This window comes from Channa argus, chromosome 15, assembly GCF_033026475.1.
Source record: "Channa argus isolate prfri chromosome 15, Channa argus male v1.0, whole genome shotgun sequence".
NCBI lineage: Eukaryota > Metazoa > Chordata > Actinopteri > Anabantiformes > Channidae > Channa > Channa argus.
Window position 1 is genome coordinate 12,237,323 of NC_090211.1, and position 20,973 is coordinate 12,258,295.

The 20,973-nt window shown below is 39.5% G+C and overlaps 1 protein-coding gene across 1 annotated transcript; it reads left to right on the top strand.

The window, feature by feature from the left end:
• Positions 1–729: 729 nt before the first annotated feature.
• On the top strand, positions 730–10,594 carry hs3st3b1a (heparan sulfate (glucosamine) 3-O-sulfotransferase 3B1a). The gene is made up of 2 exons (XM_067478263.1): positions 730–1,555; positions 9,842–10,594. Exons 1-2 carry the CDS (start codon positions 1,062–1,064, stop codon positions 10,458–10,460), a joined length of 1,113 nt encoding a protein of 370 aa, XP_067334364.1. The 5' UTR covers positions 730–1,061; the 3' UTR covers positions 10,461–10,594.
• Positions 10,595–20,973: the final 10,379 nt, after the last annotated feature.

Genomic DNA, 20,973 nt, shown 5'->3' on the forward strand with positions numbered 1-20,973 from the left:
GGACAATTGCAACATTTTTGCACTTTGTTCAATATCAAAAATAAAAGGCCCATATATATTTGTGTTTTTTTAATATTTTAAACTCATGTCATTAAAATATGTCTGCCTGTGATAGCCTAATAAATTCTATCAAAAGAAATCATAAATAGATGAAGACTGGTCTTGCAGCAAACCTCATACCTTTAAAATACATTAAAATATCACTAATCTACTTATTGGATCCCGTGTCCATCCTCCTTACTCGACATATCGCTAACTAAATGGTGACTGAAGGCCATACCATTTGATTTCAACTACAAACTCATTATGCCATTTGGTGAACCCTTCTGCAACCCAGGATGGGAAAGATCTCTTCCTGGAAGAGATCAGGACATAAATGTTTTAGCTTCTCAGTATTTTGCACATACCTGACAGCACGATTGAACATTATTTGTAACATGCAGTGCAGGGTGGATGCACATACATGTCCCTCCAATCTTTTGACTTTTTTGATTATTTTCCCCAGTATTTTTATTTTAGTAGTGTTCTTACCACACACTTTTAATTATTATGTGGCTCATTTTCTATGGGCTACAATTAGTGACATGGCACAGTAGTTTTTTTGTGTTTACGTTACCAGGCTGAAACAGGTTTACTTTGAAAACATTGACCGGAAGTAAGGTTTTACAGGCTCGTGTGTTTCTTGACACGGCTGCCTGGTGTAGTAGATAACGTGATGCTGCTGCTGCGAGAGCGCTCACACACAGAGACCAAGTGATGGGAGACGAGTAGAGTCCCTGACGCGCGTATCACTCACATGGCGGTATTTTCACAGCCTTTTTCGTGATTTTTTATTTTTATTATTTAACCCCCAGTGGTATTGTTTTTATTGTTTCCAAGCAGATGTGAAGTTAAAGCCGGGGGTGAACACGCGTCGTACAATTCCAGTTTCCCTTCTGGTACTTATATGTATTTTGAAATTTTGCGCATCGGGTTTTCCAGGATTTGAGCCATGGCAGAGAAGTGAATCCCTTTAGCCAAAATGCTTGTTAACTGGAATATAACTTTTTCACAGCAGTCCTATGGAATATAGTCCGATTTTGCACAGTCTACATGTTGTGCCATCATCCCACGTGAAAAACAAACTCTTTGTATTCTGTATAATGCTGTCCCTTTGGGTGTATATGATTTATTGCTGTGTGGGCTACTGCTCCACTATGCCAACCCTGACGTACGGCTCCGTGAACAGACACGAAAACGACGCAGAAGTTGACAACCAGGAGACTTCTTTAGGGGCGTCCAGGGACTTGCTGAATAACGAAAACGACTTGGACAGCAGAGGAGAAGAGTGGAATGAGATTAGGGCCGAGGCGAAGACGTTGGATGATAATGCCATGTCAGGTTTCTTAAATGACTCGGAAAGTAAAAAGTTGCCCCAGGCAATCATCATCGGGGTGAAGAAAGGAGGGACCCGGGCGCTGCTGGAGTTTCTCCGTCTGCATCCAGACATCCGAGCGGTGGGAGCGGAGCCGCACTTCTTCGACCGCAACTACGACAAGGGACTGGAGTGGTACAGGTACATCAAACATCGAGTAAATGAGAAAGAGAGAGAGAGAGAGAGAGATTGACCGAAAAGAAGTTAAATGTGCACTGCCAGCACTTCAATTCATTCATTAGGCCGGCGTTTTAGCGCAACGCCAGCGCCAAACAACACTAGAGTTAAACAGTATGAAGCCAGTGAAACCAACGGTCCTGCTCTGAATTTACAACTTTTCAATTGCTTCAGCTTCTATAGTTTTTATTTCATGATTTTACCACGTGAAAATCACAACTTAAAAACTCAAAAACTCCTAAAAGTATGTTCTCAACCATTAAAAAGTATGAATGAGCACACATGCGGCATCTTTTCAAATCAATTAAACATCATTTGGTTTGAGCGTGTAACTGCGTTATATTCATTTTACTCAAACGTGTTTCTCTTTTGCTAATTTTCTTTTTCATTTTTAAGGGTATAATATTTAAGTGTCTTATGGCAAGTCGTGAAGTTCATTTGATGCAACAGTACAAAGAACATAAGCTTTAAAATATCAGCTGTTGGATCAACTTATATTTCAGTAGGTTTATGTAATTATGACAGGTGAGGAGGTGATAAAATACTGATACAAATACACTTTACAAAAGTTCTTTTACAGACCAAAGCAAGTAGAAACAGTTAGTAGATTTTTCAGGTTTTAATAATAAAATTAGTCTAACTGGATACTACAATATACACTTTTGCCGTGAAGTATAATTTAAGCTGTAAAAATATCTGTGCCAATGTATAAGCACTCAGCTGAAGGCAACTTCTGTTTGACTAGTTATTATCTTTTTTAAGCCTGCTGTTATAGTTGGTTATTTTTCATACTGAGGCCACTCATACAACAAAAGGGAAGCATATGTAATAATGGCGCTTACTATTTCTGGAAAACTGAGAATTACTGGTAAAAACATTGTATGTTGTTGAAAATGAAACTAAAGCACAGTTGTTGGTTAAGTCCTGCAATAAAATACTGCTGATAAGGTGACATCAGGTGATAACTCGAGAAAGTAGTACCAATCATTTCAACATATGGTGACCCATAAAGTTTAAACAGCTACAGGTGCAGCGTAACATCAGCACCATCACAGGTCACAATTTGAGCAGAAAGCTACATTTATATTAAGAATAATAATCTCAGTCATGGATATTTACAAAGCCAAATCAATTTTCCGCTTGTTTGCTGACTCCTCAGAGTTCCTGGAAAGAAAAAAAAATCTTTATTTCTGTGGCTCTCTGACAAGGGTTGGGGTGGGAGCAACGGGGAGAAAAAGATCAAGCAGAGCTTCCATTTAGACCTGACCTGAATTCTGGATGCAGCTTAAAGAAAGCCTTTGGTTTTTGGTTTAGAGTCAACAAGTTACATCATGCCATCACCCTTGAGCAGCCGGGAGCGTGAATCAAGATTATGAATTCCAGCGTATTGAATCAGTAGCAGTAATTTGTTTTGATCTTCGATCCAGATAGATGTCAATGTCACAGGCAGAGACAGGGGATCTGAGGCTGCTTACACCTTCAACGTTGCGTAATGTAATATTTTTATTGTATTCTCTGTCGTTGCTGCTATATTTTACCTCACACTTTATTATGGAAGCTCTTTATTGTTGACACAGCTGAGCAATTACGCAAGTTGCTGCTCTTAGTGGAAATAAACCACAAACACTCTATATCTATGGAACACATTGATCTTTGACATGTCCTGAATATTCCTGGAAATGATTCTGAATTGAATGTTTTACCTAAAAAAAATAAAAAAAACTGTTGATAAGAGACAATAAGAGATGCTGGTGTTTCAAGTGCCCATCTGACTGATCTGAGGGGTTAACAGGTAACGTCAAAGGATCTAGACACTGTTTCAAAGCTGGCTCCGCAAAGCCACAATAGGGGAAGTGGAGCATTGTTCAAAGGCCTTCTCGCTTAAGCTCCTTTAAGAATTTCCGGATAGGTTAAGCACTGTTTTGGATGATCAGTTTGTGAAGGTCTTTTGTCCATCTCTGCAGACCAGTCAACATGAACTAATCAAAACAGCTCCAAGTCAATTTCTCTTTAACTTATTGTTGTTTATGCTGATTATGAGAGATAGATAAGCCACAAGTTCTGCATGTTAAAAATGAGAAAATGTCTAAATTAAGAAGCAGCTCCTGTTAAAGATGGAATATATGAAATGCAGCTGAAGAAAAGGCTTAATATGCAGCCATATGTAACGGGGTCATAACAGCTTCTTGTTCAGTTGATCTGGCTAATTAAAACAACTTGGATTGAATTGTGTCCGAGAACGCACTGTGCTACCGACTGACCCCACACAACACTGGGTCAACCCCTAATGATCATTTAGCTGAGAAGACCCTGGCCCGTTGTTTTTGGTGAATATGTTTCTCCGCCTATGGTCTGGTGCTTACTTCATTAATTAGCATTTTATTCGAGTGCTTAGATGTATGCGAACCTATTTGAGGCCCGTTGAAAGTTTTCATAAGTTTATTGAAGAGCATGTCTGAGAGGAGATAAACTACGAACATAAAGCCATGGCAAAGATGTCCATTGATTTGTTTGTCCCCATGTTTCACTTCAGACAAATGGTGAGCATTATGTGGGAGAGCGAAGCAATCCGCTGGGTGGGCTTATCAGCTCCTGTGGTGGCATTGAGTTGTACCCCCACCATTTTTATGTTGTGATTGGTGTGTCCATCCTGCTGGAAGTCTTCTGTGTCCATCCTCCAGGAGCCTCACATAGAGGAGAGGCCCCCGCACAGCAGGACACCAAGCACAACACATCACGTTTTCACGCAGAGAAACAGAAAAAGAGAAGCAGTCAGACAATTGTGCACACTTACTCACAGAGAGCACAGGAGGCAACTCCCAAAAGCCGTGGGAACAGCTTCCTCCCCAGGCCCCTTCTTTATTTAATATCAGCATAATTCTGACTTCCTCCTGTAAGTCTTTTTGTGGCAGGTTAACTGCTCATCTCCTGAATGTGCCCTCAATTCAAGGTCTTTTGAGTTCTACGCAGTGGATGTGACTTAATTGCTGAGACCGTGTTTTGCCTCTTGAGGTTCCATATGTAGAACAATGAGCGGCCTTCTTACTAATTCACTGAGGGTGTCAGAGAAGACGGACTAATCCTCCACAGAACCCCAGGGAAACTTATTGCAGGCAAGTGGCGGATAGATGGCTGTAAATTTGCAGTGAGTCCTTAGAAAGCGCAACAGTATTACAGAGCTCAGTGAAAAGGGATACTGGGGACCCCCTGAGGTCTGCATTAACCCTGACAATAAAAGAGGAGACAATTAGTGTGAAACATGTTTTCTCTGCCTTCACTTTGTATGCAAATGTGCTCAGAAGGGTGAAAGTGCCCTTTAATGAAGCCCAGCAGGAGTTTGTCAGAAAAAGCATTCACTGGAACCTGCCCAAGAAAAGACTCAAAACTCTTATGCTTTTTAGCCTGAAAGTTGACTTCCTCTGTGTTGAAAGTTTGGTTTTCCAAACGTAGGTTCATGTGAGTCCACTGGTGGCTTTTTGCTTATGCTACACTTTTACTTCTTTGGAAGGACACAGGGGGTTTGGTGCATGTCTGATAGCTCAGTATAGATATCTCCCATCTCAAACTAATGTGTCAGCACACTGAGTAGAAAAGATGGGAGAAGTGTGTTGATAATGAGACACCATGACAAAGAAATCAAACTGTAGCTGCTGTTTCAAATTCCCAACCATAAACGTAACAGAAATCGATGTCTTGTGAAAGAAAAAAAGACTTTATCCAACATTCCTTGAACTTAGATTTTTTTTTTGTTTGGTAGAATTTTTATCCAAAGCAACAAACAAGTGGACACACACACACAAACACACACACCGGGAGTAACTTGGTGTTCCGCATCTTGCCCAAGGACACACCAGGAGTTGAACTGCCAACCATGTGATTTGAGCCACATCTGGACCAAGTTATTGTCAATAATGGTAATTTGCATCACTCCTCCCTCTTGTGGAGATTGAAGATTTGATTTGTTGCAACAACCCTCTGGGCTTTTGCTAAAGGCAATTTGTCAAAACACAGCATTTATTACAGCCTTTTGGAAACACTCGAACAAGTTCACGTCATTATATCCTCTCGAGTTGTTGACTTTCTAACTCTCTCCTTTGTTGTATTTTTTAGAGAATTGTGTTGTTTCACCACAGAGACTCCCCAACAGAAAGCCAGAGCAACTTTAGAAACCAGCACGTGTCTACGAGGAATTACCCAATGTATCAATAAGCATAAAGTTAGAAACACACATTACATATAAAGAAATTCTCTTATACAATGAAAAAATAAAAAAATTATAACTGCTCATTGGACAAAGTAAGCAATGACTGATTTTTTTGGAGTGAAAATGTTTTAGATACACCCAGTCTTAGGGAAACATATATTGGGCTAGCTTGCAGTCAAATGTCATCTGTCAGACACCTGTTGAATATCCCTATGAATTGTCATGGAAAACAACGAAATTCATACTGATGGCCCCATGTGACACTGTTGTAACAGTGTAACAAATGTTACATTTATTTGTTCACCATATAGCTAAACCATTTTACAGATTACAAGAATGGTTTCTAACCATTTTAACTGGGTGTGTAATCAATGTGTGTGACCAGAGTGATTGGTTTAGTATTACTTTATGTTTTTATTCCAGCACCACCACCCTAATAAAAAATGCCGTGTTCTTTGGTTCTATAAACAACCGGCTGTCAAAACTGTTATGTGTTAATGCAAGGCTGACAGTTGTGTGAGGGAAGCCAGACTGGCTCGCACACTGTTCCTCCCCTCCTCCTCCCCGTCCTCCTCCTGTCTTCAAACTGGGACTGTCTCCATCAGACAGCCAGGTGGCCTTGGGTTCTGCATGCTGAAAGTAATAATGGAGCATGGGAAAAAGAGCCTTTCCTTTCACCATGATTGTTGCTGCTGCTTAGACACTGGCTGTTGTTTAACATTATAGAATATAAGAAGGTCCTGAATGTAAAAAGCCTCATGATGATAACTTCCATAACAATGATAAGATGCGCTGCAATAGCCAGAGAACACTGTCCCTATACGACTTTCCTCTTTGATTTCTGTCTGGAACTCATCTCACAGTAAGTTGGTCTGATTATTCTAAGTGGCTACATACCATCACCTCTCATCCTGTCTTTGAGAAGAGAAACGGTTCCCACAGTAGCTCAGTCCTTCTCAGAGCTGTAGTAAGATTAGAACTTGTCATGACATTAGATAATGCTGTGCTGGCCTTTTTTTGCAGCCGTGCCATGTTATAGTGATATATACATCTAAAAGATAGACGCCAATAAGTGTCAATCAAACATAGTACTGTTCAATAAATAAATAAATATTAAGAGTGTACTTGTTCTAGTGTACTAATTACTGATGGCATCATGCAGCAGCCCTGTAAATGAACTTGCTTCCTGATAGCAGATAATGTAAACAAGGCACCATCTTTCAAACGTTGCCTCCCCAACAGCCAGTTTAATGGACACACCCGACTGCCTGACAGACAAAACGCAAGCAAATTACACAACACACCATCCCTGGATTAATATCCGCTGTATCTGTATGTTGTAGTAGGTGTGGTTTTTCTTGAGCTACTGGTGCAGGAAAATACACATCATCTGAGGATTTGGGGGGCGTTGAATGTACGCTTTAGCCTCTGACAGCTCTGCTGATTCCATCTATGACAATTTTGCCGTTAAACCTTCTTCTTCTGCTTTATCTCACTCTCTAAACCATCTGGACTCCTGCAAGTTCAGCAGGACACGGTGTGCAAAAAATCTTTCCGTTAGCATACGCACATATGTAGGTTTCACTGCACCAATTATAGGTAGAAATTCTTCTGTAAGACTTAGAAAATACACTTACACACCACTTAGATGTTAATTCATAGTAAAGCATTTTTTAACCGTGTAGATTTATAAAATCAATAACACAACATGCTAAATTTATGACAGGGCAAAAGTTAAAGTACATTCGAGGCCCCTGTTGGATTAGTTTTTTGGTGTTGTTGTTGTTTTGAAGCTCAATGACGACACTCGGCTGATTGATAGATGAGGATTCACTGAAACCTATTGGTTGCAGGCGACATTGTTTATTAAGCAGAACAAATTGTGAAAGCTTGCTGCATCTGGCCCCCTAAGGCAACGCTCTCACTCCTTTCTCAGTCAGAGATGTTCTCCCATGCTCTATCTCTGCTAAGATGAATAATGCATGTACTCCTCACGCAGATTGTTTTGCTCTGGGACTAAGTGGAAAGTTTGATTGTTAGGTTTTTTGTCCCTTGAGGCCCCAAGAAAGGCCTACAGTGCTCTGCTTGTTGGTATCCTAGAGATGCGGAAGATAATTGCAATGGGTTCTGGTAGAGTTATTTGTGTCCTCGTACCTATTACCTTGATTAGGTTTGTGGCTTTTCCACCACATACAATGGTGGCTAAGGCTGAGAGTCAGAGAGAAGTGGAATAGATGTGTAAGACCAAAGAGAAGAGAAGGAAGGAGATGGCATGTTTTTGTAAAACATTGTAAGACCTTGTGAGTTCATATATTCATAGTGAGGTATGGGTGGTGCTACTTTTCCCACAATTACTAAAGTTTTTTCTCAGTACTTAAAATCTTGCAGTGTCATTTCTGCTTGTTTTCCCCAGATAAATTATTAGGGTGAAAGCTGCTGGGTTTGGAGAGGGATACTGAAGCTCCTTGTGCATGTGCCAGCAGATGGTTAGAAATTATGGTAATCACTCTAATGACACGGCAACACTGCTTTCCTGTTGTTCATTTTAGATCAACTTCTCACATTATCAGATAATTTAGCTTTTAACCGACTTAAACCCACACGAAGACTACTGGGAGCTGATGCTTGTGAACATAGGACATCAAATCACTTCTGTTAATTTCCAGCCTTTGCATAAAGCAGATACATATTTCTGCTCTGGCATTCAAAACATGAGGTCTCGTACTTATTGAGTTACTACGGGGAAATGTTTCTTTGATGTAGTTAATTAATAGAAGTCTTAAATGCAAAAGCAGAAAATCTTTTGCCATGGGATGGTTTTGGTGCAAGTCTGCTTATACATTTACCAGGAAGTTACGATAACATTCCTAAAAGTCATTGCAGCCTAATGTTTATGATCATATCCAAAGTCTCTAAAGATTTTATAAATAGCACCTGGACACAACGCAATAGACAATGTCCTGTACTATTAACTACTATTACTAGCGTAATGTTACATTTTAACAAGAGAAGCCACAACATGACTCTTGCAGTGAGACGTTTTAAGGAGACGACACTGACTTTTTCGGTGGATTGTTGAATGAGGAGTATTTTCTTATAAGATGCACCGACATCTTTCAGAGTTGAATAAGTGGCACAAAATGTAGCATATTAAATAAAACATTGGGGTGCCATTTGACTATACTAGGATTTATGTAACTGTGCCCATCCCTTGTAGGAGAAACTGCTTTTCTTCTTTCTTTTCATCTACTGTCATCATTCTCTACAGACACAAGCCAGCCACCCAGCCAGCCAAAAAAGTAGTCAACCAGCCTCTAATGCTCTGGTGTAGCTTAGTCCTAATCCCCTATGGCTCACATTAGCCATTATCTAGTCAGGGCTGCAGTTAACAGGCTATATTACAATCAACTAGAGACATCCAGGGTCAAGAAGAAAATTCAGTTATAGAAATAAACAGCTCCCAAGCTTTGCATTTTTACATAGTGCTTTTGACAAGAATACTAAAATGTATCAGGAGAAGGGTGCAGTTCTTGTTATTGACATTGAGAAGCATTCCTCATCCCAATCAGAGGTAAACCATCTTTTGTCAAATGTAATGAAAGTGCAGAATATTTCAGTGTGAGGATTGTGGGCTTTGAGAGAGGATTGAGACTTAAATGCAGCAGCTGGAGAAGAATGACTTCCTTTAGGGTTGTGTTTAGAATATGTCATGAACTGTGTATGAAATGTGAACTGTGTAAGCTATCACAGATGATTGATTGGACACCTCTACCAATGACTCCATGTCATTATCCTGTTAATGTTGCTTGGGATGTCTACAAAAGTCTTCTTGATGATGATTGACTAGTTCCTGTGTGAAAGTATTAAACCTGCCATGGAGAGACTGTGTCAGTGCCAATCTCATCATACTTTATGGGAGTTTTATTATTTTTTTGGCTTCAAAGAGAAGTGACTTAGAATGACTTTGAACAATTTTACAGAGTTATGTTTGTGTCACATCATGTCTGCAGTGGAAATGTAAATCAGTGTGTTTCTGTCCTTTACAGGGAATTGATGCCTAAGTCATCAGATGGCCAACTGACAATGGAGAAGACCCCCAGCTACTTTGTCACCAAGGAGGTCCCTTCTCGAATCTATACCATGTCTAAAGACACAAAGCTGATTGTAGTGGTCCGGGACCCTGTCACAAGAGCCATTTCAGACTACACTCAGACCCACTCCAAGAAGCCAGACATCCCCTCTTTCGAGAGCCTGACATTTAAGAACATGTCAGCAGGTCTGATAGACACCACATGGAGCGCTGTTCAAATTGGCATGTATGCCAAGCACCTTGAGCGCTGGCTCCAGTATTTCCCTATGGATCAGCTGCTGTTTGTAAGTGGAGAGCATCTGATTAGCGATCCTGCAGGTGAGATGGCCCGTGTCCAAGAATTTCTTGGCCTCAGGAGGGTGATCACAGAGAAGTATTTCCACTTTAACCCAGCGAAGGGCTTCCCCTGCCTTAAGAGACCCGAGGGGAACAGCAAGCCACACTGCCTGGGCAAAACCAAAGGCAGGACCCATCCTAATATTGACCCAGAGGTGGTGCAAAGGCTGCGAGACTTTTATAAACCCTTCAATAGCAAGTTTTACCAGCTGACTGGTCATGACTTTGGCTGGAACTGAAATAGAATCTATGGTGATAGACTCATGTTGGTCACTTGTGTGTGATATGTGATTTTGATAATTTTACCATTCTGGAGGTTTTGTTATGCAGTGTATGTACAGTATTTGGTGGATGTATAAAAAGTTCAAAAGTCTATTTTATGATAATTTATTGCTATGATATTAGCTCACTAAGCTGCCTAACCAACCAGGTTTATTCATGGGCCACCACACGTTATGTCCAGTTTACTTGTAATTACATAAACATTTTTTTTAAAAGCACAACGTTTTACGGGTATTATGTGAAGGGTCAGTATAATTTTTTTACCAGGAAATTTTTAGGTTTTATATTGATAACCACTTCTTTTTTTTTTTTTACTTTTCCACTGATGATATGGCAATATCCCCTTAACATTTGTCTGACCCTCAGAGGTCTGTGGATCCACTTAGTAAGGTCAATACAGGCCCCAGCTGATCCACTGCTACTTGCCAGGTGGATCAATACTGTAATAGCTCCTCATCATGTCAATTAGACCTGAGTGATAGCACCGCCTTGATCTCTGGAGTACTGCAATAAAACATAGATCCATTTATGGCAGGAGGTTTATGGTTGACCTGTCAAGATAATATAATAAAATACATTTCGACTGCAATGTTTTGTTTTAACCACTAGAGTTTCCACAGAGGAATGCTGATTAGGATCCAGAGGTGGTAAGTAACTAAGTACATTTACTCAATTGCTGTACTGAAGTCGTTTTTGTTCTTTTACTTTACTGAAGTATTTAAATTTTCTTATTTCTTCATTTGCTTCACTACAATAAAGAGGAAAATGCACTTTCTACTCCAATACTTTTTTAAGCAGTTTTAAATTACCAGTCACTTTGCAGATGGAGATTCTTTAAGCAAAATGGATGGGAAATGGATTAATCAGCTCCACCTTTACAAGCTGTAGTTTTAAATCCACACCGAGTCAGTAGTTAACAGAGATCTTTGACTCCTACTTTATTTATTTCTAGAAATCTTTTATTACCCTTTTTTGTTTGTCTAACAAATCCGGACTATATATTATCAAGTTCATTAGTGTTGAAAATACTTTTATTAAATTTTTTTTTATCAGTTATCCACTCAGATTGATGCCTAGACCGATCAATTTCTTAGTGGAGTACTTGTTCTTTTGTAAATTTTTAGAGCATGTACTAAAAAGATCAACAGCTTTTGGCTTGTCCCTTCAGGGGCGGCCACAGTGGAAAGCATTCCTCACGTTGATGTGGCATGAGTCTTTTTACGCCGGATGCCCTTCCTGCCGGAACCCTTCCTGCCGGAACCCTTCCTGCCGGAACCCTCCCGTTTTTTCCGGGCTTGGGTTCGGTGGGATTCAGATCTGTCGGCTTCTGCATCCCAACCAAATGCTCTACCACTGGGCCACCAGGCCCCTCTTTTTAGACCATGTACTATCGCTTCAAAATGAGTATTTAATTTACTCATTTTAAAGTATGTGCATTTTTACTTGAGTAATGATTTTGTGTACTTCTACCACCTCTTGGACCCAATAGAAGCTCTTAACATTATCCTTTGAGATGTTTTTTCCCTTTTCTAAATTTGTCAACAAATCATTTATTGCTCTTTCTAAACAAAAAACAGCTCATATGACTTAAACTCACTGATTTGTGCTGAAATGGCAGATATGGATCCTTCGGTATATTTAAGAGAGTGATGAGCCACATGAAGGTCTTTAAATATTTGTACTCTACTTTCAGTGATTTGGTGTAGCTGAAGAAAATTAAAACCCACCCATTTTGGCCAGAATTCGTCATTTAAATGTCATGTGTGGTTGAGTTTTATTCAGCCTTTATGAACATACACATGTAAGCATTTTTAGAGGTCATTCAATTATCATGTACTGCAACTATTTTGCTGTATGCATTGCTTTACAAACATGGAAATTAAGCAGATTTGCAGTAATGTAATTTTTGTGAAGTAAGAAATAAATATGTTTTACGAAAATCGTATAATGGAGAATCTTGTGTTTATTTAGCTTAAAACATAAACGTCAGATTATTGTTGCTGAATATCCTGTTGCATAACACCCCAAAACACACACACACACACACACACACACACACACACAGTACCTGATTAGATTTCTGAATCCTTACAGGCAGAGGAGGAACAAAACCTTTTGTTCTTTGTCTTTAAACCATCAACATTACGCAAAGGTGTGTTGCTGTGTCTAATTCACCATCACCATCTTGTACATTGCTGTGCTAACCATCTACAGTAATTAGAGCAGCGCTGTTAACTACTTTTAGCTGTCTCAACCTCCTGCAGCCACCAATGACAGGGTATTGTTGCCATGACTCCCACAAACAGATAACAAAGTATCTGGTTTGTTATTGGTGGGAGAAGTGACAAATTATGAAAAACAACAGCAATGAGTTTTGTCCCTTGGTGACACTTAACAATAAACACTATCAAGTAAGATTTGTTTTCAAGGCACTGACAAACATGAGTACCTTAACAAAGTGACCAAAGGAATCATCAAAAAACGGATTATGCTGCAAACGGTACAATATTTGGTTGCAGAATTATGTTCTGTTGCACATATTTGTTTTCATTCTAGCGACATAAAGCATCTTCTTTCATATTTTATGGACACACCTCTAATTGTCTAAGTACTTGCCAGAAGCAACCTGTCCCATTCACCAGGCAGCGAAGCTACATAACTGCAAAGGTTATGGTTGAAGGGAAATATGAATCACCCTACTCTATTAACAAACAACCTTTATTTAACTCTTCAGCCAAACGCCCTCATTTACCTGGGGCTGCCAGAGGTGATGAAGCCAGTCTCCCTGGTGGCAGGCTAGCAGTCTGTATACTTAGGAAGCAGCTCCCTTTGCAATTACAGGGATAGAGGAGGAGTGCTGTAATTGCTAGCCTCCCAGCTGGGGAATTGCTGTTAGCACACATCCCTTCAGGCTGTTGTAAGGGAGGCTGCTGTTGTTTGAAGGTTGGGAAGACAAGGAAAATAGACACCTGGCAGCCCTGAGCATCAACCAACTTCACACATTCACTTGGCAGCTACCACTGGGGAACAGAATCAGAGCTGCTGAGTAAAAAGGAAAGAAAATAAAACATCACACATCCGCAGACTGTTTGGTTTAGATAACAGATGCACAGAAATTGGAAGTCTGGGTGCAGGCAGCAGGATGAACTAGAGCCTCATTACAATGTCAATGGAAACCCTTCATATTTAAGCAAGATGTCAGTCATGCAAGAAACAATGTTAAAATATTTTGTTTGTGCTTGCAGGGACTGTTGCAAGTCACTGATCCACTCTTCATGTGACTTCACTGTGGGCTGTCTCACTCTTGTCAAGTCAGTGATTCCGCCATGTTCTAAAAAATCACCCTGTGAGTGAGATTAGCCTTTGTGTGACAATGGCGATAGATACAACGAGGGGAGGGGAGGGGGGAAAGATGTGAGCAGAGGTGCCAGGCTGACTAAACCAAAAATATCTCAGGTACATAGTGTATGCCTCATTCTGTGAAATTGTATCTGTGTAAAATACCTCCCAACCGAGTAAAAAAAAAAAAGAAGAGAGAAATGAAAGAGTTCTATGATGTCTCCTGGTCCTGCAATACTTGGACTATATAAACATCACGAAGCTGAGATTATTTTTGTTAGTTTCATAATGCACCAAAGGATTGAATGAGCTCTAGATAGTTCTATTATTTGGCATTTGCAATGTTTCACTCTAACATAATTGAGAATGATCTGTAATACAAACGTTTCACACAGACACAAACATACTCTGTAAACTTAATAGGACATTAAAGCTACAGTAAAAACAGCCCTTCCGTTAGCTTTTTCCAATTTATCAAATTACAACAAATAGGAAGGCTAGAAAACTTATTAATCAAGCAAATTGCCATTTACATACTGGAAGTGTTCATCTCCAAACATGCCTTGGGATGAGACTGGATTGACTGTGAAAACTGCATCTCTAGGATACAATTAGAGTAAAAGCTTCAAATCAAAGAAATCAGAATGAAAAGAGCAGGGAGATAATCATTATTAGGCCAACTTTGTTTCAGAGGTTAAGAGGACAATTGCCTTCCTCTCTGGCCCTTAATCTTTTATTCTCCATTATCCAAACCTTAATCCTAATCCGATAGGAAGGGCAAGCTGGGCAATCTGAGACAGTAGACATGGAGTTAACTTGTATTTGCTGACATTGCTAATCCAAATGAAATCCCTCAAACAAAATGGCTTTCCATTGGGTGGGACCAGCTTGATTCAATTCAATGATACAGTGATTCAAATACAACATTGGTGAACAATTTTATTTCAAGATGAGGCAGAAAAATTCTGATATGTGCACAACACGCCCAGACTTTAGACTTGTCAGACCAACGTGCTGAATTCACTGCTTCAAATTTGATGTTGTTATTGCACATTGGATCCTTATTGATATAATTTAATGGTGTCCATGCTCTGCTGCCTCTGAAAATAGCTTGTCATGACATGTAGCACGACAAAACATTGCTCAATGCGCTGTCCTTAAACTTATAAGGAAAATTTTTTAGGCATGTGTTTATTGCAGCAAAAATTTTCATGTGGTGTAGAATGCAAATATATTAAACTAAATGTTGCAGTTTCTGTTGTAGATATTATGCTTCTGTATTCTCTGTATGTATAAAAACCATCTCATGTAAAATCCTGTGCAGTTTAGTCCTGTGAATATTAACAAGCAAAGGCAAATGATTGATACTGATACCATCAAGTAGTGTTGAGATGTGCTCTTTTCATTGTATTTCCCTAATTTTACTGTAAATATAAACTGTAATAAAAAATACTTATAAAAATCTCAAAAACCTTACAGCTATGAACATAATGATGCTTATCTCAACAATATTCCTGATCTATGGCTTATTTTAGCTCATCATTTAAAACACATGGGTAAATACTCTTTAGACCCTAGTAATTCTTTTGGCTCCTATTAGCCTTCAAACATTAGCAAAATATTACCTCCTGTTCATGTCAATGTTTGGTATTATAATGCCACATGTTTTCTTCTTGTCTCCGGAGGCATTTTGTTTACTCTGGAACCAACTGCTACAATTCCAGTGTCCAGAAAACAAAACCTTTTGTTCTTTGTCTTTAAACCATCAACATTACGCAAAACAGCCGAATTCCTCTATGCTCTCCTATTGTTGGGGCATCAGTGAGATTTCCAGACCGCATAGAAGCCATTTAAAATGGCTGTTTAATGTTTCTTAGATGTTTTTTCTTATATTTTTGTGCCAATCAATGCGATTAGGCAACTGTTTTATTGTATACTTTAATTACTTGAGATGATGTTGTGAAGACTATTGTGAAGTGCATCACCACCTGAGAAATCCACATATTGTAACCAGAGATTCCCTGGAGGACAGGGATGAAGGGAGGAGTGGCCTCTAACCAACACAGGCAGTTCTGTCATTAATGTTCGTTCTGTGGTCTCCAAGCACTATTTGTTGGAGTCGCCAGCCTGCCTGGTACCACTTTAGACTCTCCATTAACCCAGCCCTTCTTCAAATCCCAGTGGCATACCATTATAATGACTTTATCACTCTTCCTCAGCATAGCCACTCATTCAGTCCATGATCAAAATCATTTTGGCTTTGAAATTCTGCTGTCGAACTCACTATCTGAGTTACTCTGTATTATCAAAGGATTTTGAATTTTATAAATCTATTTTTTTTTATATAACATTGTTTTAAGGCATTTTATACATTATCTTTATATATTTCTTGATTTACATTGTGCCAATAAGAGGAAATAAGCACTCAAACAGCTCAGACATCTCAGTGCCTTTCCAGTCTCATCCTGCTTTCTCTATAATGAGGTGTGCATAAAGCCCTCTACTCTATGGACCAATGTCACCTCATAAGCCAAGATTTGAACATTTAGTGGTAAGGGGTTTTGTGGACCCTCAGTGGGATTACTGACTGAAATGTCTGTTTTGTGGTCTGTCGTCTGTCTGCAATCCTTACAGAGTCTGAGCAGGAGGATCCTTGCCCTTTAGCTTGTGCTAATCTGGAGTGGAAGGCATAGGACTGTCTGAGCTGGCCTCAGGAGCCTTACATTTCTCTGTACATATGTGTGTCACAGATAAGGCTATTTTTAAGACTGTGCGTTTCAATACAGTTCTCTTTCTGGCCATGGTTGAGACAAGACCACATAGCATTCCAATTTTCATAGTTCACTGTTCCATTATGCCTGTGGACAAGCATAACAAAGGTGGGTAGAGTAAGTTCGTGTTACAAGGACCTCTAGGCTTCTAACAGAGATCTTACAACAAAAAATATCTGCGGACAATAGTATGTGTGCCTCGAGCATCCTAGCAACACTTCACACAGAGATAATTTCAAGGCTTCGGGGGATTTAATCTGATTTTGCAATTAATTGGTTCATTAAACTCCTGCTCCTGGGATTAAACAGAAATTAAAGCATTGGTAGAACGGAGCAGGGAATTCCCCAAGTCGGTCACTTGACCAGACTCTGTTTATTGTACAAACACATCACTTATCTCTCCTTGAGTATTTTTGACTTTGTGTACTTATATTCAACAAGTCTTATCTTTGTGTGGCCAATACTGTTTATTACAGACACTAACATCTGCTTAATTTGGCAGAAATCCTATCGACCTGCATGTAACCCATTAATATTACTATAACCACTCCACATCATAAATAATATTATTACCATAAACTCAATGAATAGCCAAACTATAATTAGGCACTGATTGAACTAAACAAATAGCTACAATCCTTCTGGATTTTACATGTTTTTTTTCCCATTCAGCACCTGTGGCACTGCTATGTATTAATGCTGTGCTGAATCTAAACATGAGCTGATACTTTAAAAACACAAATCGCTCCTGGTCATGCATTTTATGCTACAAAAAGCAAAGGAAATTTGCAGCACTAATAGAAATAATATAAAACATGTGTTGACAGCTTTCTGTGACTCTTTTTATTTTATTTGATGCACTCTTTATACCTTCAGCCACTAATGACTGATGATGCTAAATATGAAACTGATCTCCAATAGGAGGAATAATTTTTGCTATCAAATTGCTTTTTTTATATTAAGCTTGAGAACCATTGCTGTTTCATCCTTGATCTCCCTCCCCTGCTGTCCTCAGTTGGAAAGCAGTTACCATCAAGGTCCTGATTTGTCATGGGCTGTACTGAGTTGAATTCCACATGTTGCCATGGTATCGAGGGAGTGCTGTCACTCATTGTCATTGAGATGACAAGCTCTCATGTCTTTTTCTGCTACTATATTTGCTCTTTTGAGACGAGCTATTGCTCCAACTTGAGAGAGACAGGAAAGAAAAACACACCAGATGATATGAGAGAGACACAGATGCTGATGGTTTATCTACATGACCAAGCTCTGATCATTAATTAAACCAAATATCAGAGCTGCCAAAGAATGTATCCCAAGTCAAGCTTCACCCTCACAAGGATTCACCAAACTACTAAGAATTTGCCCTGGCAGCCTCCCTCTCTTCTGCTGCGTCTTGCCACATCTAAAAGCCTCAGCAATTATCCTGTAATTCATTCAAAACCTTAGTCTCCGCTGTTTTTCCCTTTGATAGCTTCCATTAAGTCACACTGTGAGACAACAGGCTGAACCCCAAATCTCAGTTTTTCCATTCTGTGGGTGTACACCAGCTGCTTGAAGTTATGTGGAGGAGCGATAATAGTGTCTCCAATAATCCTCTGTTTCCTTCCTCGTGACACAATACTCTTCCATGGCTTCACAACTCACTTACTGGCTCATAACATATAAGAACGGTATTATGACAATCTCTACTAGCTGTTTCTTATCTTTCACCTTTGGTCATGGATCAGATGCACAATAAAGATGCAAGATGACCCGGACAGGACGATTGTTGCAGCGCCCATTTCATTTTAGCTTTTACCAAAGACAGACCAAACACAGAGCTTATCTAGGCCATTCATCTCATCTATAGGGCAGGAACTGTTGTTTTCCTTCACTTGTCATCTTCTATTAACTTGTTGGTGAGTGAGTGTTACATTAACATTGACTGCAGTGAGGACGCTGAGTGCCCCTGTGCTAGTCTGAGAAGGTGAGGCTCTAGACCCATCGAAGTTTGTTTCAATCAAATACTTTCAATCTAGTACAACAGCTTTTTGTGTGTTTATTGGAATCACAACTCGTTCAACAGAAAGTTATTAACCAAAGGGGGAATTTGAAATTATATTTTGGAACTGCCAAAGCTTAATATAAATATACAGAGAAAGTAAAATTAAATACAGCTCAAACTGTCCACAGCCAACAGTATTTGTTTATCATGCTCACTTTTTACATCTGTGCATGAACACTGGTTAAAGATTGTGGAAAATAATCTATGGTCAACATGGGTTGGGTTCCACGCCTAAACTACTTTAAGTTTATGGAAACACTGTAGTTGGCATTAAATAATAATATTTGGTTGTTGACAGGACATGAATCCTAATCTGCAGTATGAAAATTGACCTCACTAGCCCGTGTCTGCATATTCATACACTTTGCCTCACTATTTAAAGGGCACACTGTGCATTATCCCTGAACACTGGCACTGCACTTAAACTGTGAGGTGAGAATTCATCCAGCATAAACTTTCTAGGACACCAGGCTGGACACTGACATTTGTGTGTGACTCATTTTGACCTTTTCTGAAATGCCCCTCCACTTAATTTTGAGCCTACAGCAGCAAAAGCAGTACAGTACAAAACAAACTCGGCAAAATATAAAACATATATATATATATATAAAATATATATATAAAATATATAAAACTAAGGCAGTTTCTAATGCTGCTGGTTGTTAAGAGGTTCTCACTTATGTTGCATTGTTGTGAGGGGAAGATTAAAAGGATTACGACAATGCACCTAAGGGATATAGAAGAACTGTAAAGAAAATGTTAGAATTAACAGAAGCCTCTTGAGCACAAGGCCAAGGATGTTTCCTAACCTTCTGTACAGAGATGTTTTATAGAGTGGGCTCGAAAACGACCACCCACTTGATCCTGTTCTTTGCCCAGCTCTCCTGCCTTGGCTGCTGCTGCAATCTTCAGCAGAGCAGCGAGAGGAAAGAGTGGGAGGGGATAATAATGTGGGTGAGTGACTGGATGGTTCAGCTTTGTAACTCATGTCCTCATGGCTTATACACGCACACGCACACACACACAGAAACACACACACACACACTTTCTAGTTCATTTAGTCCCACCGTTTCATTCAGAAATTCGTGTCACACTGTTAAGCAGTTCGCATTTCTCTGTGGTCACTTGGTGAAGATATCCACCAACCAGAGAACCCGCGGCTCAGAGGACTTGAACAAAATCTCTGTTAAGATGGACAAGGAAGACTAATTCAATTATTTATGCAGTGATAAATGCATCGTTGTAAAGACTAGACAAAGAATAGAGTATATTTTACTCATTATCCGTGATTATGATGATAACTTTGTTTGATTTGGGCTTTCTGTCATTTTTAACTTTACAAAGTTTTTACTGGGACTAGTTGGTTAAGATTTCTTTTAGAGTTTAGACATAGATTTTCAATTGCATACTCCCAAACATGTTCAGTCTGGGAACTGGGGTCCATCTGGGGCGTGCCCTCTTCTGTTTCTGATATTACGGCACAGGATGTCAAGGACCAGAGGACTTTGGGAGGGTTGTTTGGTGTCACTGGACTGATACTTGTCTTTTTGGCTTCATCAGACCATGACCTCTGATTCTTAGTGGAGTGGTTTGTCAGCAGTTTATAGCTGAGTGTGATGTGGTTATTCTGAGGAAACAAAACCTCCAAATCTGCTGGGCTAAATGGGAGGGTGCGTGGCCAACTTAAAATGAGAAGCTTAGTACCTTAGGGTGTTCATGACAGATCATAATAAGTTCATGATGGATTTCAGAGTCGGAATCAAAATGTGATTGTGAAAAGCCAGACGCGACACTCTACCAGCCGAGGTAATTCAACATCATTTATATAGCGTCTGTTCACCGTGCAAATCATCTCAAGGCAGTATGACACCTTGACACCTGAGTGGACACTGCGGCACTGACTAACTGAACAACAAGCAGTAGAAAATGAGTAGACGCAGATTAATTCTATCATTTTCTACTTCTCTATAACAAGACAGACAGGCAGGGAGCTCAATTGTTTGCTAAAGTTAAAGACTATTTACATTTTCTTTTTTTTCCTGCCCTTGTAGGCATGTTTGGTTTATCTAAAGGGAAATAAAATTATGGGTAATGTATTTTTTTCACCTGGAACATCTTCTTTTCACTGTGGCCGCACTTGAATTGCACTGTTTTATATACTACGCAGTGAATTCTCAGGAAAACCACTTTCCAGTTGATAGTCACTAATCTGTTATTTAGCTAATTCTTTCCCTATGTTTTTATTCTCTTACTCGTTGCCTTTGGGGTCGCATTTTTCTTTCCTTGTTCTCCAAGCAAGTTAAACCAGAGGAA

Bases quoted from the DNA above. Each gene is read 5' to 3' on its own strand.
- hs3st3b1a (XM_067478263.1), top strand. From the start codon at position 1,062: ATGGAATATAGTCCGATTTTGCACAGTCTACATGTTGTGCCATCATCC. The intron at 1,556-9,841 runs GTACATCAAACA...TGTCCTTTACAG, and splicing joins AAGGGACTGGAGTGGTACAG to GGAATTGATGCCTAAGTCAT.